At 49.6% G+C, this 25,488-nt stretch overlaps 2 protein-coding genes across 10 annotated transcripts in view; one reads left to right on the top strand and one right to left on the bottom strand.

The window, feature by feature from the left end:
• The window catches only part of DIAPH1 (diaphanous related formin 1), a 114,789-nt gene extending 95,394 nt beyond the window's left edge, over positions 1-19,395 (top strand). For both annotated transcript variants that reach the window (XM_068980820.1, XM_068980819.1), the window contains 10 exons: positions 1,944-2,042; positions 6,324-6,418; positions 6,742-6,843; positions 7,052-7,291; positions 7,410-7,539; positions 8,265-8,389; positions 8,990-9,154; positions 9,656-9,791; positions 11,679-11,765; positions 17,530-19,395. In XM_068980820.1, coding sequence (XP_068836921.1) covers positions 1,944-2,042; positions 6,324-6,418; positions 6,742-6,843; positions 7,052-7,291; positions 7,410-7,539; positions 8,265-8,389; positions 8,990-9,154; positions 9,656-9,791; positions 11,679-11,765; positions 17,530-17,684 — 1,334 coding nt within the window. In that variant the 3' untranslated portion in view covers positions 17,685-19,395. The remainder of the gene's footprint in view (positions 1-1,943; positions 2,043-6,323; positions 6,419-6,741; positions 6,844-7,051; positions 7,292-7,409; positions 7,540-8,264; positions 8,390-8,989; positions 9,155-9,655; positions 9,792-11,678; positions 11,766-17,529) is intronic.
• Positions 19,396-21,414: 2,019 nt separating this feature from the next.
• Positions 21,415-25,488, bottom strand: part of LOC138085891 (protocadherin gamma-C3) — a 138,269-nt gene continuing 134,195 nt past the window's right edge. For all 8 annotated transcript variants that reach the window (XM_068980499.1, XM_068980497.1, XM_068980501.1 and 5 more), the window contains exon 4: positions 21,415-23,342. In XM_068980499.1, coding sequence (XP_068836600.1) covers positions 23,116-23,342 — 227 coding nt within the window. In that variant the 3' untranslated portion in view covers positions 21,415-23,115. The remainder of the gene's footprint in view (positions 23,343-25,488) is intronic.

Raw genomic sequence — 25,488 nt, 5'->3', positions numbered from 1 at the left:
ATGATCTGTCTTTGGATCCTCTCTGACTTCACTCCAGCTCTCCCCCTCATTCCATCCACTCCACCAGTAATGAGCTTTTTGTTCTTCCTCTTTCCATCAGGCTTTTGCATTTGTTGTTCCTGCTGCCTGAATTGCTTTGGTTTCTCACCTTATAAAAGGTTTTTACTGTCATGTGACATTCTCACTAAAACCTTCCCTGGTCACCCCACTCAAGTTATAATTCATCCCCTCATCTAAACCCCCAGTTCTCTTCCCTACTTGGTTTTCTTTTCATAGCACTTAGATCACCTATGTACTATTTTATCTATTAGCTGATTTACTGTCTATTTCTCTTTGTTAGAATATAAATTCCATGAAGGCAGGAGTTTTTCTGTATTTTCTTTTATTCCTGGTGCCCGGAACAGAGCCTGGCACATATGGGTACTCAGTAAGTCTTTATTTAAATAACTAATCTTCATCCATTTAGCATTTTTCCTTCTTCAGTTAGAACTATCAGGCCAAAGGATGTGTTTTTTTGTTAATAGTTCTTTGTATCATTTGCCATATAACTTTCTTTTCATTTGCTTTCTTTCTTATTTATTTATACCAGGTAATACTTTTCAATGGTTTAAAACTCAAATAGTATAATAGAGTTTGTGTTGAACAGTATCCTCCCATGTCCATAGTCAAGCACCCTACTCTTCTCCTCAGAAGCAGTTAGCTTTGTCACTTTCTGGATACTCCTTACCAAGATAGTCCCATACAGCTTTCTGAAAAGTTGACAGAATATTTTACAACTGTCTGTCCAGTCCTGTTTTTCTTTCTGTCTGCTCCTCAGTCCTTCTCAGTGGGCAGTGTACATCATTTTTGAGAGAATGGTACTAGCTAGCTGTCGTGCCAGGTGCTGAGGGAGTGATACAGTGAAGGATTATTTTGCCCATGCTCTTGAAGTTCAAAATCCAAATGGGGTGGGAAGGTATGCACGCTTAAAAAGTAACGCAGGATTTAAAAAGATCAAGATGATACATGTGAAATATCATGAACATTGAATTATTAATAGTTGAATGAAATCTAAGTAACAAATACCAGGAAAATTAGCTCATCAATGCAGAGAGTGACTCCATCTATCAGGGAAGAATACATTGGCTTTGGATAATCTGAGAAGAGTGTGGAAGAAGGAAAGGAGTATATTATACCTTCTGTGTGTGTACGAACATGATATTGAAGATCTTACTAGCAATATATTTTTATGCTGTATTTTCAAAGAAGAATAACAAAGTCCTCTTGTGAAGGAGAGACTATATTTGCTTATAACAAAGTCAGTTAGAGGACTTGCTGTAAAGTTGTATCAGATACAGTGGGGATTCAGGGAGAAATCATAACCATTTGGGGAAATCAAGAAAATGTTTATAGGAAGTTCATGGTCAAGATAGGTCTTGAGAAAGAAGTAATAATAGCACAAAAGGATAATGCTAGTGGAAGGCTCTAGTACAGGGATTAGCAAACCATAACTCTTAAGCAGACCACTTATTTTTGTAAATAAAATTTCACTGGAGACATAGTCATGCCCATTGGTTTATGTATTGTCCGTGACAGCTTTCCTGCTGTAGTGGCAGAGTTGAGCTGTTGAGATAGACCACAATAGTCTGCAAAGCCTAAAATACTTACTGTTTGGTCTTCTACAGAAAGAATGTTTGCTGTTCCCTACAAGTAGATAGACTCTGGGTAAGAAAGTATTACTGTTAACTATTAAAGAAATGAAAATGGCATATTTATTACGGCTAGAGAGGGAAGTCAGTAATAGAAGATTGGGTGGTTAAAGAGGAGGTTAGCTTTGAGGAACTTTAATAGGAAGACCATTACGGATAGAGAAGTAAAGGGCCTCTCTAGGATGGGATAGTAGTTCCTTTCAGGATAGATGTGGCCTGTCCTTAATCATACTTTTCTAATCTTTCTCTCACTAGCCAAGAAGGATCAGGAAGGTGGAGAAGAAAAGAAATCTCTGCAAAAGAAAAAAGTGAAAGAGTTAAAGGTGTTGGATTCCAAGACAGCCCAGAATCTCTGTGAGTAACTCTGCAATTCCAGCAATTTGAAATGTGAAGGAGTTCTTCTGAGAGCCTAATTCTGGTGGATCCAGGGTCCCTTGATATGAAACTTAATAATTCCTGCTATATACTTGGCATTGCATAGTAAATATCTGATATCTACTCCCTTCAGTAGTACCACATGGTTGTTAGTATCTAGTTTTATGGTAAGAAAATAAAGGCAATAGGACTTTAAGGAATTTGCCTCGTCACATAGCAAATAAGGGACAGGTCTGAGAGTTAAGCCTCAGGTTTTATTTCAGAGCCCTAACTATTTCCATTGCATCCATAGAAAATCTAACAAAAATTTTCTAGCCATCGCATATTTCCTTCTTTCTCATTTTCTTTTAGGTATTTCCTTTATAGGTAGGTATTGGCATGACTTCAGTTAAATGTAAAATAACTTTGTGGTTAGAATAAATAATGTAAATCCTGTGCTTCTCAGAGTAGGATCAGTAGCTTCAAAGAGTTCTGTTCTGAACTTGCTCCTTATACGCATAACTCTGCTTGCTGGCAAATTTCAGATCAAAACTCCTCTGCAAAGTTGTTACAGGTCATATTTAATGATCAGCATGAATGTTCATTTTTTTGTTCATTTTAACTGTCGATCTCCTGACTTTATGTTGAGTAATAAAGATTTAAATATTTGTTCAACAAATATTTGAGGGTCTCCCAACTTTCAGGCTCTATTAGGCACATACTAGGCATGTGTTCCCGGAGAAGGCAATGGCACCCCACTCTAGTACTCTTGCCTGGAAAATCCCATGGATGGAGAAGCCTGGTAGGCTGCAGTCCCTGGGGTCGCTAAGAGTCGGGCACGACTGAGCGACTTCACTTTCACTTTTCACTTTCATGCATTGGAGAAGGAAATGGCAACCCACTCTAGTATTCTAGCCTGGAGAATCCCAGGGACAGAGGAGCTTAGTGGGCTGCCGTCTATGGGGTTGCACAGAGTCGGACACGACTGAAGCGACTTAGCAGCAGCAGCAGGCATGTGTTCCAGAGACGAAAGGGTATGTATTCCATAAAACCCACTCATAGTGGGGTGACGTGGCTATTGTCCCCATTTTACCAAGTGAGAAAACTAAAGTTCAGATGTTACGACTTAGCCAAGGTCACACAGTTAACTTCTGGGTATATGTCCTCATTAAGTCAGTAATATAATGAGAACAGTAAGCTTTTACATCATTCTTGACTATATAATATTAGATCATTGACAACAAATATCACCAAGTAGTGTCTGTATATAAGTCTTTTTATGGGAACTAAAGTGATGTGAGGCATAATAGTTGCTCTTTTCAAGATTATCTCTAGCAACATAAAAATGAGTATTTTTTATTTTAGAAAATGATAAAAGACTGTGGGGTAGTACATTGTTATTTCCAGTTGAATGATATCAATATGGAAAACAAAATTTAGGAAGAGAATTGAGTTTAGGATGGTCTAGGAAGTATTGTTTAGTGATTCAGTGATTGTTAAATGCCTCTTATATGGCGGGGAAGCAAAACTGAATAAGGTCATCCTCATGAGCCATATGTCTGGTAGAGATGAAAAAGGAAATACGGTAATAGCACGATGTGTTGAGTGCTGTGATGGAGGTGTGCCTGGATGATTATTAGAGCCCTGGGCAAGGTCTGAACCACGTGGGAGGAGTGCTGGAGGGAGCTCAGCCTCGAGGTCATTCTAAATGAGTTAAAACTGTTAACAGCAGGCTAAAGGAAGGGTGAGGGCTGGCTTGTCTCATTTCAGGCATAGGGATCAGCATGTTTGAAGGCACAGAGGCATGAGGTAACGTCCCAGTTCAGGAAGTGCAGTACTTGAAAGCAGCTGAGTAAAGGCCATCTGTGGGGGAATGGTGGTTGAAGAAGTTTTCAAGAAATAGAGAGGCTAGATGATACAGACGTCTTGGTAGGCTTAGGCTAAGAGGTATGTATTTTGTCCTGAAAACTATGGAAGTCATTGGAGGGGTTTTAATCAAAAAAGTGAGAGATACAGCCCTCTGTAATCTTGGGGAGGACTACTTCCGCAGTGATTTTGAGGCTGGATTGCTAGGAGACGGGAAGATGTGTTATGTTATTGCTTCAAACTAGGTGAGAGGTGATCAGGGCTGAAACTGAAGTTGTGAGAATGGATATGAAGGCAGAAGATACTAAGAAGAGAGAATTAATGGAACTTAGTGATTGATAGAGAGGAGAAGATGTTTTCTTAGGTTAAGATCCCTCTGTAGAGAGTGGTACCCTTTATGGAAGTAGAATCTGCTCCTGCTGAATTTTCCTGTCTTTTGTGGGAGAAGTGGTGGACATGAATGAGAGGCTGCACAGTAGTGGGTAGAAATGATTGATTTGATTTTAGGACAGAATTTAAGATTCCTGTGGGACTCCTCCAGGAGTGTATTAGGCTTTTGGGTATATCAGGCAGAAGGTCTGACTGGAGATATGAATTTAGGAGGACAGCATATGAGTCAGAGTTAAAACCATTAATTTACTTTGAAGGTCATTAACATTGAGGAGACAAGTAACAAAAACAGAGTCCTCAAAAAACTGGAAGGGAGCAGCAAGGAAAATAGTCTGACACAGTCCTAAAAGTGGGAGTGGCGGTCGAGTAAAATGAGGATCTGGCATTAGGAAAGGCAGTGACCTGGGCAGGAATCATTTCAGTATAACTTCAGTGGTACAAACAGAACTCTGGACTCCATTTGTATTTAAATCCTGGCTCCAGTCCTTAGTAGCAGTGTGACCTTGGACAGGTGGGTTAAGTTCTTAAGTATTAGTTTCCCTTTCTGTCAAATGCGGCTAATAATACAGACTTACACATCATTATAAATAGGGTTAAAAGAGATCACATGTGTAGACTGTGTTTATGATACTAGGTCTTACATGGAATATGCACTCAACAAATAATTGTCATTTTTCCACTGACTTTGTGGGGACAGAAGAGTTAATGAGAATGTGGAAGAGAGAATAGACTGGTGTTTTTTGTTTGTTTGTTTGTTTGTTTGAGATAGAAAAGGCTTGATTATGTGTACAATTGTCCCTGGTATCTGTGGGGTTCCAGGACCTCCAGCGATACCACTTTGTATAAAATGGTGTGGAACAGTCTGCCCTCTGTGTCCATGGGTGTGGAAGGCTGTCTGTATATGCTGAAGGAAGAGGTCCTTAGGGCTGTTGAAATGTGAGAAAAGGCTGGGTGCATGGATCTAGTTCTGCTAAACTTAGAGAAGTGTCAGCGCATGTTCTAGATGATTCGAAAATAGTCCTTACTCAAGCCTTTCCTAGTCTGGTTCCAGCTGAGAGCCCCAGTGCTCAGTTTGTAAGTGACATAAGAGAAAACTTAGCAAGTAATTTGACCAGTACCTTCAATTTTTCACATTAAAAAGAAACAAGATCTTTTTAGAACAAATAAGGAAGTGGTGGGACATTTGGGAGAACAGGGCCATTTTTTATGGAGGAGCTGGCAAGAGATTATGGACTGGGGACATGCAGAGGGTTCCTGGCCATCATCAGTGCCACTTCATAGAATCTGATCTGCAGTGTCCATCAGCCCAGGTGTAAGGGAAGAAAATGAGATGGCTGGGTTAACCAGGGAATGGAAGGAGAAGAAACCAGAGAGTAAGAATTGTTGTAGTAATAGGGTGGGAATGAAAGGGCAGACCACAGGGTCTGGGTTAAATAGAGAAAGCCAACTAGAACTGAGACATGCAGAGAAAACGGAATGGTTGTCTCTCTCGTGAGAGAGTGTGTGCACGCAAGAGCACACTGATGAGGTTGAAGAGTCAGTTGGGGAACTAGTAAGTGAGAACTGGAAGGATGAGAAGTGTTTGTTAGGGTGTGGGATATGGCAGTTTAAAAATCAGAGCATTTCAAGGCAGTGGCAGCTCTGAGGATAGAGTCAGGGAATGAGGAACTGAAATAGAATGGGGTGAATGTTTTTGATGTATATAGATAGATCAAAGATTTCCTGTGTGAGCAAAGACAAGGAGTCAGTCACAGTGTTTGTAGAATGTGGTGCTTGGAACAGTGTGGCTGGTGTGTGAGTGATACAAATGTGGGGATTCGCACAGGGGAAAGCTAGGAGGTGGGAACCTGAAACACTGGGCTCAGAAACTTGGATAATAACTATACAGTGAGGAGCTGGTGGAGGTTTCTGATCATGACTTCACGAGAGCATCCCTAGGAAAATTGTCCAAAGTAGATTTGTAGGATGGGCTGGAAGGCAGAAGAGACTGAGAAAAACATGTCTTTGTATCTCATTTCCTGGCAGCAATCTTTTTGGGTTCCTTCCGCATGCCCTATCATGAGATCAAGAATGTCATCCTGGAGGTGAATGAGTCTGTTCTCACTGAGTCCATGATCCAGGTAAGGAGCAGGCTCATCCTGGCGCTGGCTCTCTGCATCACTCAACACCAGTCTGTCTCCTCTCTGCTTAGACCATGAGGACTCTCTTAAGTATCATTGACTTAAAGAATGCTAGCTTTGGATAAGCTTCCATCCCTCTGGTGATCAGGTTATTTCTGGTATATTTTTCAAAAGTCCTGCCGTCTCACTGGATGCCTCCCCAACCACCTGACCCCAGCCCATGTTTCCTCCTTAGTGGTCCTCTGGCAGAGTGAGGGCCTGACAGGAGGCTTCCATTGTCAGCTCACCCCGTTCTAACTGAGACAATCCCTTCTCTCTTTCAGAACCTCATTAAGCAGATGCCAGAGCCAGAGCAGTTAAAAATGCTTTCTGAACTGAAGGACGAATATGATGATTTGGCTGAGTCAGAGCAGTTTGGTGTGGTGGTGAGTGAGGCCTGTGGCTCAGGCTCTTCTCTGACCCCCTCTTCCGTAAGAGCATCAGGACACTTGCTTCTAGCCTCTGGTCCATGTCTAGCCCATCTTTCTTCTCCCTACTCTGTAACTCAGATCCTGCTATAGGAGGCGTAGGCCTGTATCGGTCCCTTCCTTTTCTCTCTCTGCTGGCTGTAGTGGACTCCTTGTCTCTCCTCAGATGGGTGCAGTACCCCGCCTGCGGCCTCGCCTCAACGCCATCCTCTTCAAGCTGCAGTTCGGGGAGCAGGTGGAGAACATCAAGCCCGAGATCGTCTCGGTGACTGCCGCATGTGAGGAGGTGCGAAAGAGCGAGAACTTCTCTAACCTCCTGGAGATAACCTTGCTCGTCGGAAACTATATGAATGCTGGCTCCAGGAATGCTGGTGCGTTTGGCTTCAACATCAGCTTCCTTTGTAAGGTGAGCGGGACGAGGGAAGGGAGGCCATGGCCTCCAGGAGCCCAGTATGGCAGACTGCTGTTGGTCTGAGGTGGCCTTGGGTGTCAGGACTCACCCTCTTCCCCTTTTCCCGTCTAAGCTTCGAGACACCAAGTCCACAGATCAGAAGATGACGTTGTTGCACTTCTTGGCTGAGTTGTGTGAGCATGATCATCCCGAGGTCCTGAAGTTCCCAGACGAGCTTGCCCACGTGGAGAAAGCCAGCCGAGGTGAGGCAGATTGGGGTGAAGCTAGAAGGGGGTTCCAAGCCCCAGAAATCTCTGCCCAAGGTAGGGAAAGAATCAATCTAGATTTTAGATCATTTTCAGTTTAGACAGTTATAAGTGGGAATGGGACGATACCGGTGTGGTGTCTAAGCCACAGGGAGGGGTATGGGGCAGAAGAGAAAGCAGGAAAGCTCCATGTGTGAAAGTGGGAAGCACTCTTCCCCTTCCTAGGGAAACATCAGACACCAGAAAACAACTGGAAGAAAGGCAGGTATTTGTAGTTTAAGTTAACAGTTTTTCTTATTCAGAAAGCATAGACTGGAATAACAAAAACCAGGCCTCACCATTCTAGGACTAGGCAAAGAAAAAGCAGCATTTCGTAGAAATGGGAACAGATTTCTGCCCTCCCCCTGTATTTCTGTGTATGTCTCCTTCCTCTCAAACCCTGTTCTCTAAAATAAATGAGAACAAGATCCTGAGGGATTTCATAGATTCTTGTTAAATTAAATGAAGCCTCTCTTCTCTTCTTAGTACTGTACAGCTTATGAAGGTTGGAGGTTTAATCATCAAGTAATTTTAGTTTCACTGGAAAAATGTGTGAAACAGTTGGAGAGTACATAAGAGAACTAAAATAATTAAGTACAGACCATAGCTGTGCCCTGAAGGACAGAACAGGGTCTTGAGGCTGGAGGTAGTGAGCTCTTGCTGTCTGTTTGTGTCTACTTTAGTTTCTGCTGAAAACTTGCAAAAGAACCTAGATCAGATGAAGAAACAGATTTCTGACGTGGAACGTGATATTCAGAATTTTCCAGCTGCCACAGATGAGAAAGACAAGTTTGTTGAAAAAATGACCATATCCTTTCTTGAAAGGAGGGAGTTGCCACCCAGGAAAAGAAAGAACTTCCCATGGTGGGGCAACAGGTTAAACTGATGGCATACAATTCTTCCTCTTTAGAAAATGTGGTTTCACCAAGTACAGGGTTCTTAAAAGCATTCTCATTGCTGTGTTTTCCATCAAGCCTTGCAGATAAAGTATAAGTCTCCTTTGGACCTTGCTCCCTGCCCCATCACACACACGCAACATGTCCCCTCCCCCCTCCTCTTCTCAAAGATAACTACTGCCACTGGACTTCTGATTTGCAACCTGATGAATTTATTTTAGTGAAAACTGCATTGTATTGCCATAGCATTTCATATGTTTGGGCCCCGTTTACACAGCAGTGGATGCAGAACAGTCTCTTTTTTGAATTGCTAGCCCCTGTCCTGTAGGAATACCATAGTCAAGGGTGTACTGTTTCCCTGTTTGGATGTTTCAGTTGCTTCTGGGTTTTGCTGATATGAACAGCGCTGTTATGCATCCGTGTGTACAGATAGCAGTACGCACGTGTGAGCGTTTCCAGGGCTGGAGAAGCTGGTCTGCTTCCTGGTGTTGGTTCTTGACTTGCTGCTGCACAGCTTTGTGAAGGATGCACAGGAACAGTGCAACAAGCTGCGGATGATGCACTCTAACATGGAGATGCTCTACAAGGAGCTGGGCGAGTACTTCCTCTTTGACCCCAAGAAGGTGTCTGTGGAAGAATTCTTCATGGATCTGCACAACTTTAAGAATATGTTTGTGGTAAGCAGGGATGGCCTTCCCTAGTGGCTCAGTGGTAAAGAACCTGCCTGCCAAGCAGGAGACTAGAGTTCAGTCCCTGGGTTGGGAAGATCCCCTGCAGAAGGGAATGGCAACCCACTCTAGTATTCTTGTGTGGGAAATCCCATGGACAGAAGAGCCTGACCAGCCTGCAGCCCACGGGGTCGGAAGAATCGGACACGACTGAGTGATAGAAGCAGCAGCTGCCAGCAGGGAGGCCTGCGAAGTGGCGCTTCTGTCCACCTTTCTCACCTTCCACTGGGTTCATGTTGGTTGGTGGTGGGTGTGCACATGTGTGATTGGAGAAGGAAATGGCAACCCACTCCAGTGTTCTTACCTGGAGAATCCCAGGGACGGGGGAGCCTGGTGGGCTGCCGTCTATGGGGTCGCAGAGTCAGACACAACTGAAGCAACTTAGCAGTAGCAGCAGTGCACATGTATGAGTGCCTTCGTGCCCATGTGTTCACTCCCCTCTCCCCCCAGCAAGCCGTCAAGGAGAACCAGAAGCGGCGGGAGACAGAGGAGAAGATGCGGCGAGCAAAGCTGGCCAAGGAGAAGGCAGAGAAGGAGCGGTTGGAGAAGCAGCAGAAGAGAGAGCAACTCATAGACATGAACGCTGGTGAGAAGTGAAGGGCCGATGGGCTGAGACAGGATCAGCTGGAAGGCTGCTCGGTCTAAATCTAGAGGCCAGAGCACAGCTCCTGGCAGGCGCTGCTGGCAGCCTTCCGCCTCCGCGGTCCTGACGCTGGACTTCTACCCCTGGCTCTGAACACACACGCTGCAGCGCTCCACTCTGTCTTTCCCTCCTTTGCTGCACTGTGTCTCATCTCCGCAGTGACTTAGTGGTGCTGTAATATGTATGCTTGCCTTCTGCTTGTCCAAGAGTCTCCCTGTCCGGTTTTCATACCCTCTACAGCATCTTGTGCTCATTTCCTCAGATTGTTTTCCTGGCCCTGCTCCTGTCTTTTAATGGTTTCTCTCCCCTTTCTGCTTATTTCACTAAGGGTTGTGTGCCCAGGACCTTCGCACAGTTGTACCCCCCTATCAGACTGTAAATGGACTGAACTTCTACAAAGGGGGCAGGGGAGCCGGCCACCCTCTTCTTTCTTCAGCGGACTTTGTATTTCACTCTCAGAGCATGTCTTTGTTGAAACATATGGCCTCAATTACTGGCCCTCTGTTTCCTGTTTCTGCTTCTTTCCTGCTGCCGACTCCCTGTGCTCTCTGGCTGCTCTCTCTGTGGGCAGCGGAAATCCAGCATCCATTACATGACCCTGAGCTGATGCCACCCTTCTTGACCCTGAGGGGCTACGAGCCATCTAAGTAAAGAGGTTCTCTGGGCTGCTGGGTCTGGCAAGAATCAGTGCTGTGCTGAGCACAAGGGGTGAGGGGCCACTCCAGCATTTTTGCTCCCAGGGACTTTACTTTGGCCACTCTGGCTGTGGTATGATTAGGGACCTGAAGCACCCTGCATTTCTATTTTTTCTTTATATTTTTTTGGGAAGCAGTTCCCCTGCCCTTAATCCGGTTGTATGTAAGCCACAAACTTTTATCTGATAATAAGCCCATGTGAGATATATCCTTCACCTTTCCCCGCTTCTCCCCAAGTCTCTAGGGTTTGTGCCTAGTTATTGTTTAGGGCGTAATAGGGAAAGGTGGAGTCCAGCTGATTTGTGGGATGAAGGCTGAACACAGTCATCAGTCAGCACAGGGGGCCCTGCCCTGGTCCACGTCCCCAGGGCAAATAAATGAGGTTGGAATGTAGGTCAGCTGCACTGGTGGTGTTCAGTCAGCAGGTGGCGCTGGGAGCAGTGAGCCCAGCTTTACGGCTAGCAGCCTGCTGGCTCCTAGGGATTTCAGTTTAAGATTTCACCACCCTTAGCTGTTGCCATGGAAACAGAGCCGAGCTGGAATAAGGATTCTACATTAACTCTTTGTATTCCAACCAGCAGCCCCTCTTAGATTGTGAGCTGACTTCAGGAAGATGCAGCCACTGGGGGCAGTACTTAAGTGAAACGCACTCTTGAGAGGTGGTCTCTCCTCAGCCTTGCTCTGAAACTGGAACCAGGCTTTCCATGAGGGGTTTATGTAGGATAAAGAGAGTGACCTAGTTCCTTATTAACTTCATAATCCCAGTCTCTGTATTCACCCCAGTCTTGGAGTCGGGCAGTTGTCTGTGCTGGTTTTGATGGGGATGGGAAGGGTGGCGGCACTGCAGGGACATTATCCAGGGTCTACAGTGGCTGGTAGCCAGTGAAACCTAATGTTTGAACCATTTGCAAACAGACACAAGTAAACAGGGACTGTGAAACCTGAGACTGAGCCCGCTGTGTGCCGAGCCCCCAGAAACTGAACGAGGGCAAGCTGTACATACAGTGGAGATGCCCAGAAACTGTGGGCGACGGCAGGCTATACATACAGTGGAAATTCATTTTTGTGTGTGTGGCTCAACCCATGGATGCTGCTCGGGCTGAAAAGCTTACATCTCCATCTTTGTTCACGACAGAGGGTGATGAGACGGGTGTGATGGACAGTCTTCTGGAAGCCCTGCAGTCAGGCGCAGCATTCCGACGGAAGAGAGGACCCCGTCAGGGTAAGTCAGCAAGCAGAGCCCAGCCTGGGTGCTGAAGGAAGGTGGTGAAGCCTCTCTGCTTCTGCTCATTTTAGGCTAAAGAGCAGGTGATGATGTTCTGAGGGTTTAGAAACTTCCCCACGATGTCCCTGCACCTAGAGTGGATTATCCAGTCCTCTAATTGTTAGAAAGGACTGACGTGGAGAACTAGGATTTGCGGGACTGACAACAGATACTACATTTGGTTATTCTAACATTTCTCTTCATTCTTGAGGCAGAAATGTAAGATAAGCAAACCATTGTGCAAGACATAGATTTGGGTAGGCACCTGGGTAACAAAAAATTGATGTAAATTCAAAGCCATACATTAGATATAGGAATACAAGGAAAATAAGCATCCTTACTCTCAACTTCACAGACAGAAGAAACAGAGGATAATAGTATAGAATCCTATAAAGAGAAGGCTGGGTGTCATTCTCTCCAGATGTGTTAAATAAGGATGTGGAAGAGCATCTTGACCAAAGCTCATGCTGTGTCTGAGAACCTCCTTTTTTCCCGAGGGGTAGTCAGGCTGTACTATACTCGCCTTCCCTGTTTACCACCCCCCTCGCCTGCCTTTCGGAAGATTTAAGTGGATTACGTTGAGCCAGAGCCTCTAAGAATTATTATGGGGATAGGACAAATGATCCAGGCATTAGTGTGGGGAAAGATCAACAGATAAATCGCCTTTGAGGAAAGTGGATAGTCGGCAGAGACTGTTCGAGAAGAAGATAGATCCAGAGCTCCTCCTCACAACCTGCCCTGCACAGTCTGGTGAAGGCCCTTTGGGACTGGGAATGCGGGCTTCCTTCCTAGGTTGAAGGGTGGGCATGACAGAAAAGGCGGCCTTGAGCTTTGTTCCCTCCTCCCTGGCTGATGTGTTCTGTAGGCCTGTGCGATAGGAGCTTCGCTTTGAGGCTGTTGTGCAGTTTGCTTTGGCCACTGCTGAGCTATTGACAGTGGCGTCCGTAGGCCCAATGGCGCCTGCCTCAGCCTGTAAAGAGAACCTTACGCTCCAGGGTGCGGAGCGCTCGCCCCACACAGTGCCCTGGCCCAACACCGTATCACTATGAGAATGCCTGCCTGTTTCTGCCCATATGCTGAATATCCGCAGGGAAATTCCCTTCTGAGGGCTCTTCTGTATGACTTCAGAATGTCTGGCTATAACTCTTATCTGTTTCCTGGCATCCTCTGAGTACAGCCTGTCTAGAGGAGGAGAGAGGTGAGTATGGTGGGTTTAGATCTTCCGAGATGTATGTTTAGTCTTACAGATCTGGGTATGGGTAGAGTGTGAAGCTAGTAGTATTTTTTTGTCTTTAGTCTTTAGAGTCTTGCGACATTGTTTCCTCCCCACCATATAAGGTGATGTGGCCTGACATTAAGCGTTTCCAGATAAACAAAAACATACCACCTCTCCCTGTTTTCCTCCATCCTGTTAGCTAACTGCCAGCCTTCATCAGACTTGAGATGGGGAATTCCCTTTTCATCTTCCTGTGGAACTGAACCAGAATCCCAGATGCTTCCTGAACACAGGGAACCAGACATCAATGGCTTCCCTCTCCTGGGGATACCCCATTGCCCACTTCTTTCCAGGTGGGAAACCAGGACTTACAGGCCAAAGCAGCAGGGATTTTGGTAAAACCTAACCTCTCCACAGGAGATTTGAATTAGTCAAAGTACTGTTTCCCAGTGCGAAAAGGAGGAGGAGACCTAGGTGAAAATGACAACTACATGCTTTCAGAATTGGGTCCGTCCTTAGCTTTCTGGGCTCTGGGGTCACTAAACACACTGAACATATCTGGGAGAAGCTCTCAGGGGAAACACTTCTTGTTACTCTGATAAGCCCTGTAGCCATTGGTACATTCACTTCCGAGTAAGTGGCTTGGCGCCATGAAGCAGAAGGCTAGGCAGCACAGTCGAGCCCCAAGAGCACAGGTCTAGATGGGGTCAGAAGACCCAATGTCAGATCTAACTGATGCTGTCTAGATTACTCGAGACAAGTTTCTGGGACTCAGTTTCTTCATGTCTAAGAGGAGAGTTGGGTTAAGAGGAGAAAAGAAAGGTTGGACCCAGAAGGCCGCACTGTAAAACTGGAAAGGCTCTGGTGACTGTGGGTTCCCTGGGTGGCTATGGCTATAGCTGGCTCACCCTTTGCTTGGCTGTCTCTGACTATTGCTGCCGACTGGCTGCTCTGAGCCGGAAAACCAGAGTGCTATCACACAGGTCTGCCTCACAGCCTTCCTCAATCCCAGAGAGGCAGCTGTCCATAGTCAAAGATACTAGCTTCTGCCCTGGGATTTAAAGGAATGTTTAAAAAAAATCTGGTCTCTGGAGACCTGAGGGAGTGACCAGTGTACAAAGACCCATTGAGGAGCTGAAAGAGGAGAGTGACTATCAGGGCTGGTTCATTAAAAGTGACATGTAAACTGCTGTGATCTGCAGGGCGTGGGAGAACAATGCTGTGAGTGTCAGGGGGAAGAATCCATGTGATTGTATTACAGCAGATATTTCAGGCTGTCTGAGTCAGCTTCTGGTTTTAGTGACTCAACTTTATCTCCATGTCTGAATTGTGGCTTCTTATATACAGGCCATCTGCTCACTGGGATAAAAGTGAAGGAAAGAAAGAAATTCATCTCTGTCTCCCTTTCCTTCCCCCTGCCACTTCCCAGCTTCCTGCTAAGCTCCCCCTACACGGATAGAACCTTAGAGTTGGGACCAGCTCTAAAGATCTCCTCTCTAAAGAGTGTTTAGCAGCTCACCTTCTCTTAGGTAACAGGGCTTGAAACCCAGGTAAGGTCTTGCCAAGATCTGCTGATAGAGCCAGAACCGGAGCCTGCTTTTATGAATCCAGGTCCAGGACTCTTTCCACAAGGCCTGTGTGAGGAGCAGGAAATGATGGTGAGCCCTCTGTGTGGGCCAGAAATACTTTACAAACACTCCTTCTGCCAAGGAGAGCCCTGGATGTGGTGAAATCGGTTCAGGGAAATTTCCGATGTCCACATGTCTAGAGAACTTAAGAGTGTTTCCTCTACCACCACTTATATCTCCCTCCACTTCTGTATTAATAAAAATAGGACAGGAATTATAATTAGGAGTGCTTCCGACAGTGGGGAGCTCTTCAGGGTGGCGGTGACTGCCGCATCTGTCCCAGTTTCCTCTTCCCTGAGGAAGCTCGTTAACAAGAATACTTCCTCCATAGTAGCAGTTCCTAGCCTGTGTTTTATAAATACCTTTTTCTAATTCATCTATGCCTGATTTTGCTGGTGTTTTTATCTGGCTCAGCCCTAACGTGTAGGAATCTGGCCTCAGAGAGCTTTGACCAGTGTCTCAAGATTAGGGCTCCCTGGTTCCACAGAAGCAAAATATGCTTCTGCGGCTACTTTTCAATAGTCTCAACAAGTACCCAAGTTAGGGAAAGGCTTGGAGAGGGCATCTGCTGGAGGATCAAGCTGCGGCCCTGAAGCTAGGGTGGCAGCCAGGATTCCTTGATCCTATTCCCAGTTCCCACAGGAGTTTTCTTGTTCTGACCTTAGGCCACATCAGGTATCCCCACTTTCTAGGCTTAAAAGGGAAATTTTGGTCTTTCCCGACTTACCCTCCACTTCATTTTTATGAATCTAATGCATCGGCAGCTTTTTTAATCTAGAAGAATATAGAGACATGCATGACTAGGTACAAACTGGTATCTTCTGAGTTCAGAGGAAGAAACTCAAGAGAGAAACAGCTGCAGATACCTCCCACTTGAATTCTGACTTTGCCCGTGTTGTCCAAGATGAATGCTCCTGTAGTTCCTTTCCCTGGGTCCAAAGTCAGGAAGTAGTGTTTTAACATGTACTTAGCCCTCGAGTCACATACAAACAAATATAATTGGAATATTTTCTCAAGTGCTGGTGACTGAATTCAAAGAATCAGCCACCACCTTTCCGGACATGAGAAGTAGGCTCCTAGAGGAGGGTGTATTTAAAAAATGAGCAAAAACCAAGCAGGTCTGAAGCAGATTTTGCTGGAGATAGGAGGCCATCCTAGTCGCACTCCCATGGGCCCCTTCCCTCCCTGGTCGGTCCCTGAGGCAGCACCACAAGGGATGTGAAGTCCTGTAGTCACCGCCGCACGCCTTCCCCCTGTGCCTGCAGCCAGGCTCTTCACTGGTCTTTCTCCTCTTATTAGACAATCCCAGTCCCTGGGAGGAGGAGGAGGAGATCTATAAACTGGTAACCCGTGGGCATGCCGTGTGCTCCTCTTACCTGTGTGCATGCTCTGGGTCACGCTTCTGCAGAGGCGGACAGCCCTGGGGAAAGCCTGTGCCCCCTGACCCTGTTTGGCTTCCGTCCCACCTCAAGCTTTTCCTGGTCCCAGGAAGGCAGGGTGGACGCTTGCTTCACTGGCTCTTCAGGACCTCGTCCTTCCTGCTAGCACCCGCCGCTGCCCTGTCCTGCACTCAAGAGTGTGGCCTTCTGTCCTCTGTCTGCTTCTTCAAGGTTTAGGCGCTGCTTTCTCCACCCAGCTTTCCTGTGACCCAGAGCTGAGTTTTTTGTTATTTTAATTGATATATCAATCACATTCCTAAAATTCACCCTTTTAAAGTACACAGATTTGGTTTCAGTATATTCACAAGGTTGTGCAGCCATCACCACTAATTCCAGAACATTTCATCACCCCCCAAAAAGACCCCATGCCCATTAGCAGTCACACCCCCTTTATCTCCTCCCCCAGGCCCTTGCAACCACAAATCTACTGTCTCTGGATTTGCCCATTCTAGACATTTCATAGAAAGGGAATTACACCATCTGTGGCCTTTGTGTCTGGCTTCTTTGACCCCAGGCAGGCTGCTCTTTGTGCCCCGCAGTCTCTCTGGCCGCTCAGAGGCACGGGAAGCGGCAGACAGCAGGAGATAGGCTTGGGCCCGGCTTGAGGGACCAGGACCAGGAACGTGGAGTCTGTGAATTAGTGAGAGTCTGGGGACAACTCCCAGCGGTTAGGACAGGAATTCGTGGAGGGATTGGTTCTTCTCTTCACTAGCCCTTAGCCTGTCAGGCTGAGGTCTCTGTAGGGTTCCTCCTGGCCTCCCTGACATACCTTCCCTCACCCTTCCCCCTTCACACACCCACACACACCGCACACTTGCCCTTGGCCTTCAGATCCCCACTGCTGCCCTTGAAGAGGTGGACAAGAGCTCGCTGTGCGGGCATGGCCCAAGGGGGAGGGTTGAACACAGGTGGGGTGGCCTCGGGTGGTGACCGCGCGTGGCTGCTGCTCCTCTGCAGGAGCCCCTCTGGCCACCTGCGAAGGCCTGCCCTGCCCTGGGCTGACAGTGGTTTTGGCCTAGGAGCTTCCATGAGGACTGCCAAGAAAACAGAATACTACTACTGTTTACTAAGCTTAAGTCTGTTTACATCCAATGACTCTCCAATGAGAAAACAGCTTTTGAGTACTTCTCTCTCTCCCTGCTGATACTTGAGCCCTGCTCTGTCTGCAGAGCTGTATTTACACTCTTGTACTGCTTGTCACAAAGGAATGTGAGAGCCAGACTTGCTCTCCCTGCCTGCAACGTGCTCTGCCCCCACTCCTACCCCAACAAAGGTTATCTTCCATGTGTCCTTGGCTCTCTTCCTCTCCTTTACAAGAAGGGCCTCTGAACTGACCCGGGGCAATGCGTGTGCATGGCTTCTGGCCGAGTATCTGCTGTAGAGATGGAGACAGCAGACTGGCCTTCTGTGGACAAGATGGTGCGTGTCTTCTCTTGCAGGCGTCAGGAAGGCAGCGTGTGCAGCCACATCTCAGCTAGTCTCAGAGCTGACCAAGGAGGATGCCATGACCTGTGTTCCTGCCAAGATGCCTAAGAAGGAGGAAGTCCCCACCATCCTCGAGGAGACCACAGAGTTGCTTGGCCGTGCAAGCTAAGCCAGGTCCTGGGGTCACGGCAGCTCCTCGGTGGAGCCCCAGACTGTCCCGCCTGCAGCATGTGCCTGAAGGGTCGCGGATGTGTTCCTCTGCGGTGGCCGCTTCCATCACCCTGACCCCACCTTACTCTCCGGCATGCTGCTCTCGGCCCATCGCACACAGCTTCAGCTGCCTGGAGGCCAGAGGAAAGGGCAGTGTGGGGGGGCCTGAGCCCAACCGGGGCAGTCCTGGCTCTTGTTACCAAAGCAGGCTCTGTGTTTGCTGCCTTAACCCCAAGTGTCTCCACTGTTCTCTGGGGCCTCATCTCAGACAAGGCCCACCTGCTCTCTCAGCCCCTGCCTCTCAGTGGGCTTTGCCTAGGTCAATCATGCTGGGTTAGTGCTTTTCTGTTGTGTTTTCTCTCGTCCTGAGAGCAGCATGGGCTTAGGAACCTCTGGGCTCCATCTCCCAGCTCTGCTCTGCCTTCCCTGGCTCCTGTTGTCTATTACTGGTGGGGAGGCACTGGGAGGTGCTTCCAAGGAAGTGGGGAGCAGATCCCCCTCCCACCCCACCATTTGAGAAAGACCTCCCCAAACAAGGAGGACCTAGACCACATTGACCTGTCCTGCTGTGGCCTAGGCCAGGGCCTGGGGGCGGACAGGCAGGGACAGAGCCTGCCCTGGCCTCTCTCGACCCTCCCCCAGTACCAGCCCCCGGTACCAGTCCCCGGCTGAGCCACGGGCCCTCCTCATGCCCTCCCCAGAGCTTTGGTCTCATCTGAAAGTGTGGGCTGTCCTGTGACCATCCCCACACCTTACCCTCTGTCTCCAAGGAAAGGGGAGGTGGAGCCTCCTGGTTGAGAAATTGTTTTGCAAATGGATCTATTTTTATATGAATTTTTTTTTTAAAGAAAAATAACCCTTCCTCCTTTCCCCTCCATAATATAAGAGGCTTTGATGACAGGTTCCAGAGTCCCTGGGATTTCTCACCACAAGCCTCAATTCTGAGCAACCCCTCTGGACCTCCACTCAGCCCTCAAGCCTCTGGGCCCTCGAGGCCAGTGCAGACTCTTACCCCGAACATCTGACTTAGGGGCCAGAGGCGGCTCTTCTCTGGTTAAGCTGGACCAGGCCTAAGCGTAATAGGAGCTCTCAAACAACAAAGAATTTTTATAAATTTAATATATTTATCAAGCCAAATGTGCAGATGCTAACTGGACGCTCTGGAGAAGTGGGCCCAGGGACGCCCCACCCTGTTCTCTCTTCAGCAGTGGAAAGGCCACATGCTTCAGTGGCCACAGCCACAGGAAGCTCAGATCCTCTGGCTAAAGGTAACACTTTGCCCTTCTGTGCTCCTCTCAGCTTCCCACTCCCAGGTAGGGGGTGAGAATGGCACTGGAAAACCCTGGCCCCAAAGTACAGTTCTTAGAGCAAGGGGAGCTTAGGAGACCTCAGGCGCCCCCAGGGAGGCCTTGAGGCTGGGCAGAAGGGTTCTGGTTGCTAGAGCCTGTCTCCAAAGGGGCACCAGCAGCCCCCCTGAGCTAGTGCTGGGAGGACTATGATCGGGGGGTCCTGCTACTCGCCTCAATCCCCTCCTCCCTGCTGACATCTGGGGCTTTGACCCTTTCTTTTTTAATCTACTTTTGCTAAGATGCGTTTAATAATAATAACAATAAAGGGACAAAATGCAAACCTGTTTCCCTTGCCTCTTGGGCTTCTGGGATGTCATCACCTCCAGTTTGTTGGGTTTGTTTCCAACTGTTAATAAAGCATTGAAACAGTACTGCCTCACAGCTTCCTTTGTGAGTTTCTGCACTATTTTCACTGTCATCCAGGCTCCTCCCCTCCTGCCTCAAGCCTGTGACTGACTTGACAAATCATCAGAAGGATGGTGGCACCTTCGTGTGCTGGCTGGGTGCAGGGCTGGCTGTCTCTGTAAGGGAGTGGGGCCCCAGTTCAGCCCCTGCCCTTCTGCACTGATGCCTGTTAGCTCAGCCCTTTTCTGGGACCCCATCCCCACCTCCCCATGACTCCAGACTTCACCTGCAGTTTCCTGGCAGTTCCTGGGCCTCTCTTGCTAAGGGAAGCCTGTGACTGACGTTCTCCCACATTCCTCTCCCTGCGGACACACTTGGTGGCCACAGACCACCTTCCCGGCTGGGGCTCACCCTGGGGTGGAAACCTGAGCCTGCCCAGCAGAGGTCAAAAGACAGACGTCTTGATGCTCAGACTTGTTTGAGCACGCAGTGGCCTGCACAAAGAAACCTTACAGCCCAGACCCCGGATAGACAAGGAGGGGCTTGGAGAGGACACGAGGCCATTTGGACAGCTCTGGAAGTAAAAGCCTCACTAAGTAGCCCTGCAGCCTGGGCAGCTACCTCTTCAGGATGGCTGGGGATGTGGAGGCGGGCTCCCTGCATCCTTCCTCCCTACCCTTGGAGGCAGCACATTTCTGGCTTAGGCCGCACAGGCACACTCACCAATCGGGACCAACCACAGCTGCTCACACGCTCTGCTCTGCCAGTCTCCTGCCGCGCCTGGAATAGAACCCAGGCGACCGACACCCCGCCCTCTGCAGCCTGGCTCTCAGAAACAACCCTGCTTCCATCTCAGGCCGCGCACACCACCCTTCCTCCCCCGCAAGAAGGCTGCCCCCAGAAGCTTATGTGGAAGGCTCGGTTTCCATGACAACGGACTTCAGGCGCTCGCAGACGCCTGACCCACTCCAGGAAAGCACACAGGATGTCCAGAGACAGCCACCCCCACCCTGCCGCTGGGCATGCCCTCGCCCTCACCGGCATGCCCTCACCCTCACCGACGTTTCCTCATAACCCTAGTGGGTCTTTCTATCCTTCCGCGCCTTCTGGCCTTTCAGCTTTGGCGGCAGCAACCTCCAATCTCTCTTTTCTTGGAGGAGGCGGGAGGTGGGCTAGGCCAGTAGTGAAAGCGCTGAGAGGAAGAAGGGAGGCCATTTGGTCTGCGGGCAATCCGATGTCCGGCGTGCCCTCTGTCCCCTGGCCGCCCCCTTCCCCCTTTCCTGCACACATATAAGGAAGCGGCTAACCCTGCCGTTTCCATGGCTTTGCTACAGAGTGTAACCTAGAATGTTAATTCCAGATGGGAAAACAGGCGCAAGCTATACACTGGGACTCTGGCATTCCCTCCTTCCCACCCTCGCGGCATTCCCAAGCCCCCTGAGGTGGGGGGGAGGGCGGGCAAAGGAGAGTCCACCCTCCTTCCGCGCAGCCGGGAGGGCGCTCAGGGTGGTCGCTTGGGCAGGGAAGGGGCGGAACTCAGGAAGCGTCCACAGCCCCCGCTCCAGCTCTGTTCAGCGCGCGCCGCCCCCTCGCACGGGTCTGCTCTTCTGCCTGGAGACAGCGGCAGACAGACAACTGCGCACTGCCACGTTGCGCTCAGAAATCCCTCCTCCACTGCGGACCCGCAAGCCGATTACACACACACGGTACAGTCCCACAGGCACCATTACGGTCAATCAGACACCGATTATATGTGCACAATCATGCTGCACGCATACACAGCCGCATTTAACAATTATACACAGATACTCAGGCAGCGACAAAAACCGAGACGCAACGCAATCATCGCCTCCCGATCCCGCTCTTCCAGCATACTACTCCGAGCTCATCACTCCATCCATACACGCTAGGAGCCCTCATCTCTTACACAGAAACAGCCCACCTTTCAGAAGAAACCTTTTAATTTTTCAAAGAAAAAAAGCCATATAAATATTAGAGTATAAAACTTGCGTGAGACACAAGAAGGGGGCGGGCTCGGGAGCTACGTGACTATGCAAAGAGAAGCGCTTAGAGGAGTCAGTACGCGGGAAGGGGGCGCCGCAGCGCGTGGACACAGCACAAAACACAGCACGGGCCGCCGCGGGCGGGTTCGGGGACGGACGGCTGCTTGGAGCCCGCCGCCCGCTCGCCATCACGGAAAAATACGCCGCACTATACACTATTGGTTATTCTACACCAGCCGCAAGAGGGAGGGGGTTTCTATACTAAGTAAGGGCTGGAGTGGGGTTCTTGAGAAGCCCCGCTGGGTGAGCGGGACCCCAGGGGCAGAGGGGTGAGCAGAGGAAGGTCTATGCACAAGGAGGCACTGGGGGACTTTAACCAGGCTCTGGCCACGAGGGGGCGGACTGGGGGCCTGGGCAGTGGCCTTCACAGAGAAGGAATGGCACCTGGCAAGGTGAAGGGCTGGGGCCGCTGGGGCAAGGGGGGCCCTGTGGAGAAGCCCTGATCTCAGGCTGACCCTTTCTGTCCACTTGATCCCTGCTCTAGCTCTCGTCCTTCCCAACCCAGGGACCAAAAATAGCGGAGCGGGCCCCTCCCTCCCTACTGGGGCCACAGGGATCCTTCCACCAGCAGCACCTCTGGAGTACCCAGCACCCACAGAGGCCCCTCTGACCTCTCCAGGGGACCTGTCCCAATCCTGCTCAGAGCTGCCTTGGACCACAAGGCCAGTTCAAACCCACCGGTGCTGGAAGCTCAGCCCACCGCTGGCTGCCAGGCTGCCCTGTACGTGAGAGATGAGGGTCCAGCCTGGGGCATGGCTTCAGGCTGGAACTTGGGGATCTGGTCGGTACCCTGGGGCATACAGAGCCTCCTGCAAGACCCTGTTAACTGATGGGACCAAGCTTTGTCCACCCCCCATCCACACCCACAACCTTCTTTATCTTAGCACCCCACACTGTCTCAGAACATGCAGTGGGGTCTCTTGTTTGGGGAGGGGGAAGTCACAGCATGCAGTGGGAACATCAAATGATGACAAACAGAACAGAACAAAAGACTGGTCCCCAGGGTGTTGGGAAGAGGCATGGTAGCAAAATGCCCTCCCTAAATCCAGCAAGCATCAGTACCATGGGAATGGTGACCATGTCTCCCCAAAACTTGAGCTTGGTCTCAGGTTCTGGAAGAAGGTGAAGGGACTGGCACCAAACCATGCTTTGGGGGGAAGTTTGAGAATTGAAGGAGAGGTCAAGAAGTCATGATGCCCTTCCAACTCTTCAGAACTATGAGCCTTTTTAGGTCACTGGGTACCTCAACACCCCAACCACCTTAAGAGAAGGGTAGGGTAGGTAGGAGGGAGGTAGGGGATGGGCCCGATTGAATTTGGAAGATGGAGGAGTTCAGCTGTAACTGAAGGGGGTGTGATAAATGGTGTCTACACAAACCCCACTACCCCCATGGGCACAGCAAGTGATTGGATGGGGGTTCCCAGCAGAACTCCCTTTGCATATTCAATCCCCTGGGGGCAGAGAGGGGGGTGTTGACCGGGCACTTGTTTCCATTTCCCAAGGGGAGCATGGCCTGGGCCCCTACCAGTTTCCTGGGGGTGAGCCCTGAAATCCGAGGCTTGGGCACAGGTAGGGAGAGGCTGGACTGGTTGGGGAGGGAGGCTGCCCTGTGGCTTCGGGCCTGGCCTCCACGTTACTTCTTTTCCTTCTTGCCCGACTTCTTCTTGTTGCCATTGCCCCCTGCCGGGGCCTTGCCATCACGCTTGCCAGCTGCGTTGGTCAGAGTGGCGTTGCTGCCAGGGATGTAGACATTCTGGCGGTAGTCGGGCACATGCTGCAGGGTGAACTGGGGCCCGTAGCGGGCACTCAAGCCCATGGTGCCGGCGCCTCCTCCCAGGGTGGAGCTCCCATCAGCGGCTTCTGCAGAGACAAGGGAAGGTCAGGGGCTAAACCTCAGGGTCCCCAAGTCCCTCTCTTATAGAACCAGCAGGGAGAGGACTGGACATGTCATCTTGACCCACAGGGTAGAACTAAGAGGCTCCAGAGTGGCCACCTAGGTTTGTTTTCCCAGTTCTTTACCTACTAGCCAAGCCTACCCTAACCTCCCTGTGTCTCCTCAGATTTCTGAATTGCAAAATGAGGATAATAACGGTACCCACCCTCCTCTGGTTTGGTGAAGGCTAACCAGGATTACAAGCACCTTGCAACTCAGATTACATACATCAAGCACCTAGAATAGTGCCCACTGCCTGGTAAGGGCATCAAACATGCTAGCCATCGTCTCACCAGGCTGAGACTTGACTCTTGAGACCCTGGCCCAGCCTTTCTCCGGGCAGCCTCTCTGGTCTCCATGCTAGACGTCCACGGTCCCTGCAGGTTCCTAGCCTGTTTCACCCAGTGCCAAGCACAGAGTGGGCACTGAGTCATTCTGTTTTGAGTGAGGGGTGGGGGCTCTTCCAGGGATTCATTTCAGAACAGCAATCGATGCCTACTCTGTGCCAGGGACCTTGCTAGAAGCTGCACGTGCACGATGGTGTCTAACCTGCACGCAGCACTCCAGGGAGGTGTGTGCTAGAACCCTGCTACAGAGATGAGAGAAGTCAGGGTCAGAGGAGGTAAAAGACTTGCCCAAGGCCACACCAGCCAGGACAGGGGGGTGGGGAGCGGTGGGGGTGAGGCCTAAGTACATCCTAGGTGCAGCTGTAGGGTATGGTCACCACCAGCAGAGGCCTGAACCTCATCACTACTCTGAAGGTGAAGAAGGGGAGAGGCTGAGAAGATGATGACTGACCAACTGTCTTAGGTCCAATGTGGCCCCAGGCTCACAATATCAGAGTAGGTGACGTCACAGAGCCTGGCTTCCTGCTCTGCACAAGGAGAAAATGGGGTCCCAAGGACTGCAAATTCCGCCCCTGGCTCAGCATCACCTGGGAGCTTGACAGAATCACAGGCTCTCAGAATCTGGATTTGAACACCATATCCAGGTGACATGTGGCTCCAGGTGATGTGTGGCACGTTGAAGGGAGAGAAATACAGAACACCCTGCTTTACTGAGGTTTGGTGAGGATTCCAGGGGAAAGTGCCTGGGTACTTGGAAAGAGCTCACTAAAGGTTTGCTGTTGCCAAAATCACCATCACCCTCATCACTGTCACTGTCACGGCTTCTCCCCTCCATGCCCCCTGTCCAAGGGGTTAAAAAAAAAGAACAACATGGGGTTTTGGTGACTCTGCTGAGTTTGGGAGGGCTCCTGTTGGAGTCCTCTGGCAGCTAGAGAGTTAAAGCCCCAGAAATGCCCAGCCAGGCCCCATCCAGCAGAAGGGCTCCTCGACCTGGCCTTCCTCTACCCACCTTAGACCCTGGGAGTGCGCAGAGAGGGTGCCTAAAGCCAGAAAGGCTGAGTAATCCTGGGACATCAACCAGGGATTGAGAAATAGAGAGACAGGAAATATTTTCAAAGAACAGCATCAGAGGGGGAGGGACGCAAGGGAAAGCAAAGGAGAGAGGAGCCCCAGTCTTTCCACCTCCTCATTCCAGGCTCAGGTTTCCACAACCTCCATTTCAAGTCCCAAATCCCTGCATCCAGGGGCCTTCAGGGGGGCGGGGAAGTGGGATGGGTGGGAGGGAGCAGCGCCCACTTCCTTCTCTCCTTCCCCCAGTCCTTTCATTCCACTGACATTTCTACATTTTCTCTAATTAACTCCAGGAGGGAGTCAGTCCTCGACCGCCCCACCCCTCCCCCCTGCCTGGGAATATAAGTGCTGGGAGGAGGGGCCAAGATCTGGCTTCAAGAGCCAGGGTTCCCGAGTGATTTAGGGGCAAAGAGGGGAGACGTCAGAGGCGCCAGTGAGAGAGAGGGGAAGAGATGGGCACAAAAAGGGGGAAGGGAGGCAGAAATAGAAAGATAGGAAGGGCAGGATTGGATAACTAGAAGCTAGGCCCACCCACATCCTACAACATACCCAGGATCTCTCAGAAGCACCCGAGCAGACAAAAATGACAAAGCCAGCCCCTGCCACCCCCCCTAGAAGCACAGAACCTGATGTTGGCCTGCGTTATGGGATGCAC

The sequence above is a fragment of the Capricornis sumatraensis genome, chromosome 9, assembly GCF_032405125.1.
Source record: "Capricornis sumatraensis isolate serow.1 chromosome 9, serow.2, whole genome shotgun sequence".
Classification (NCBI taxonomy): Eukaryota; Metazoa; Chordata; class Mammalia; order Artiodactyla; family Bovidae; genus Capricornis; species Capricornis sumatraensis.
The sequence above is the reverse complement of the archived record's forward strand: the minus strand, read 5'-3'. Positions and strand labels throughout refer to the sequence as shown.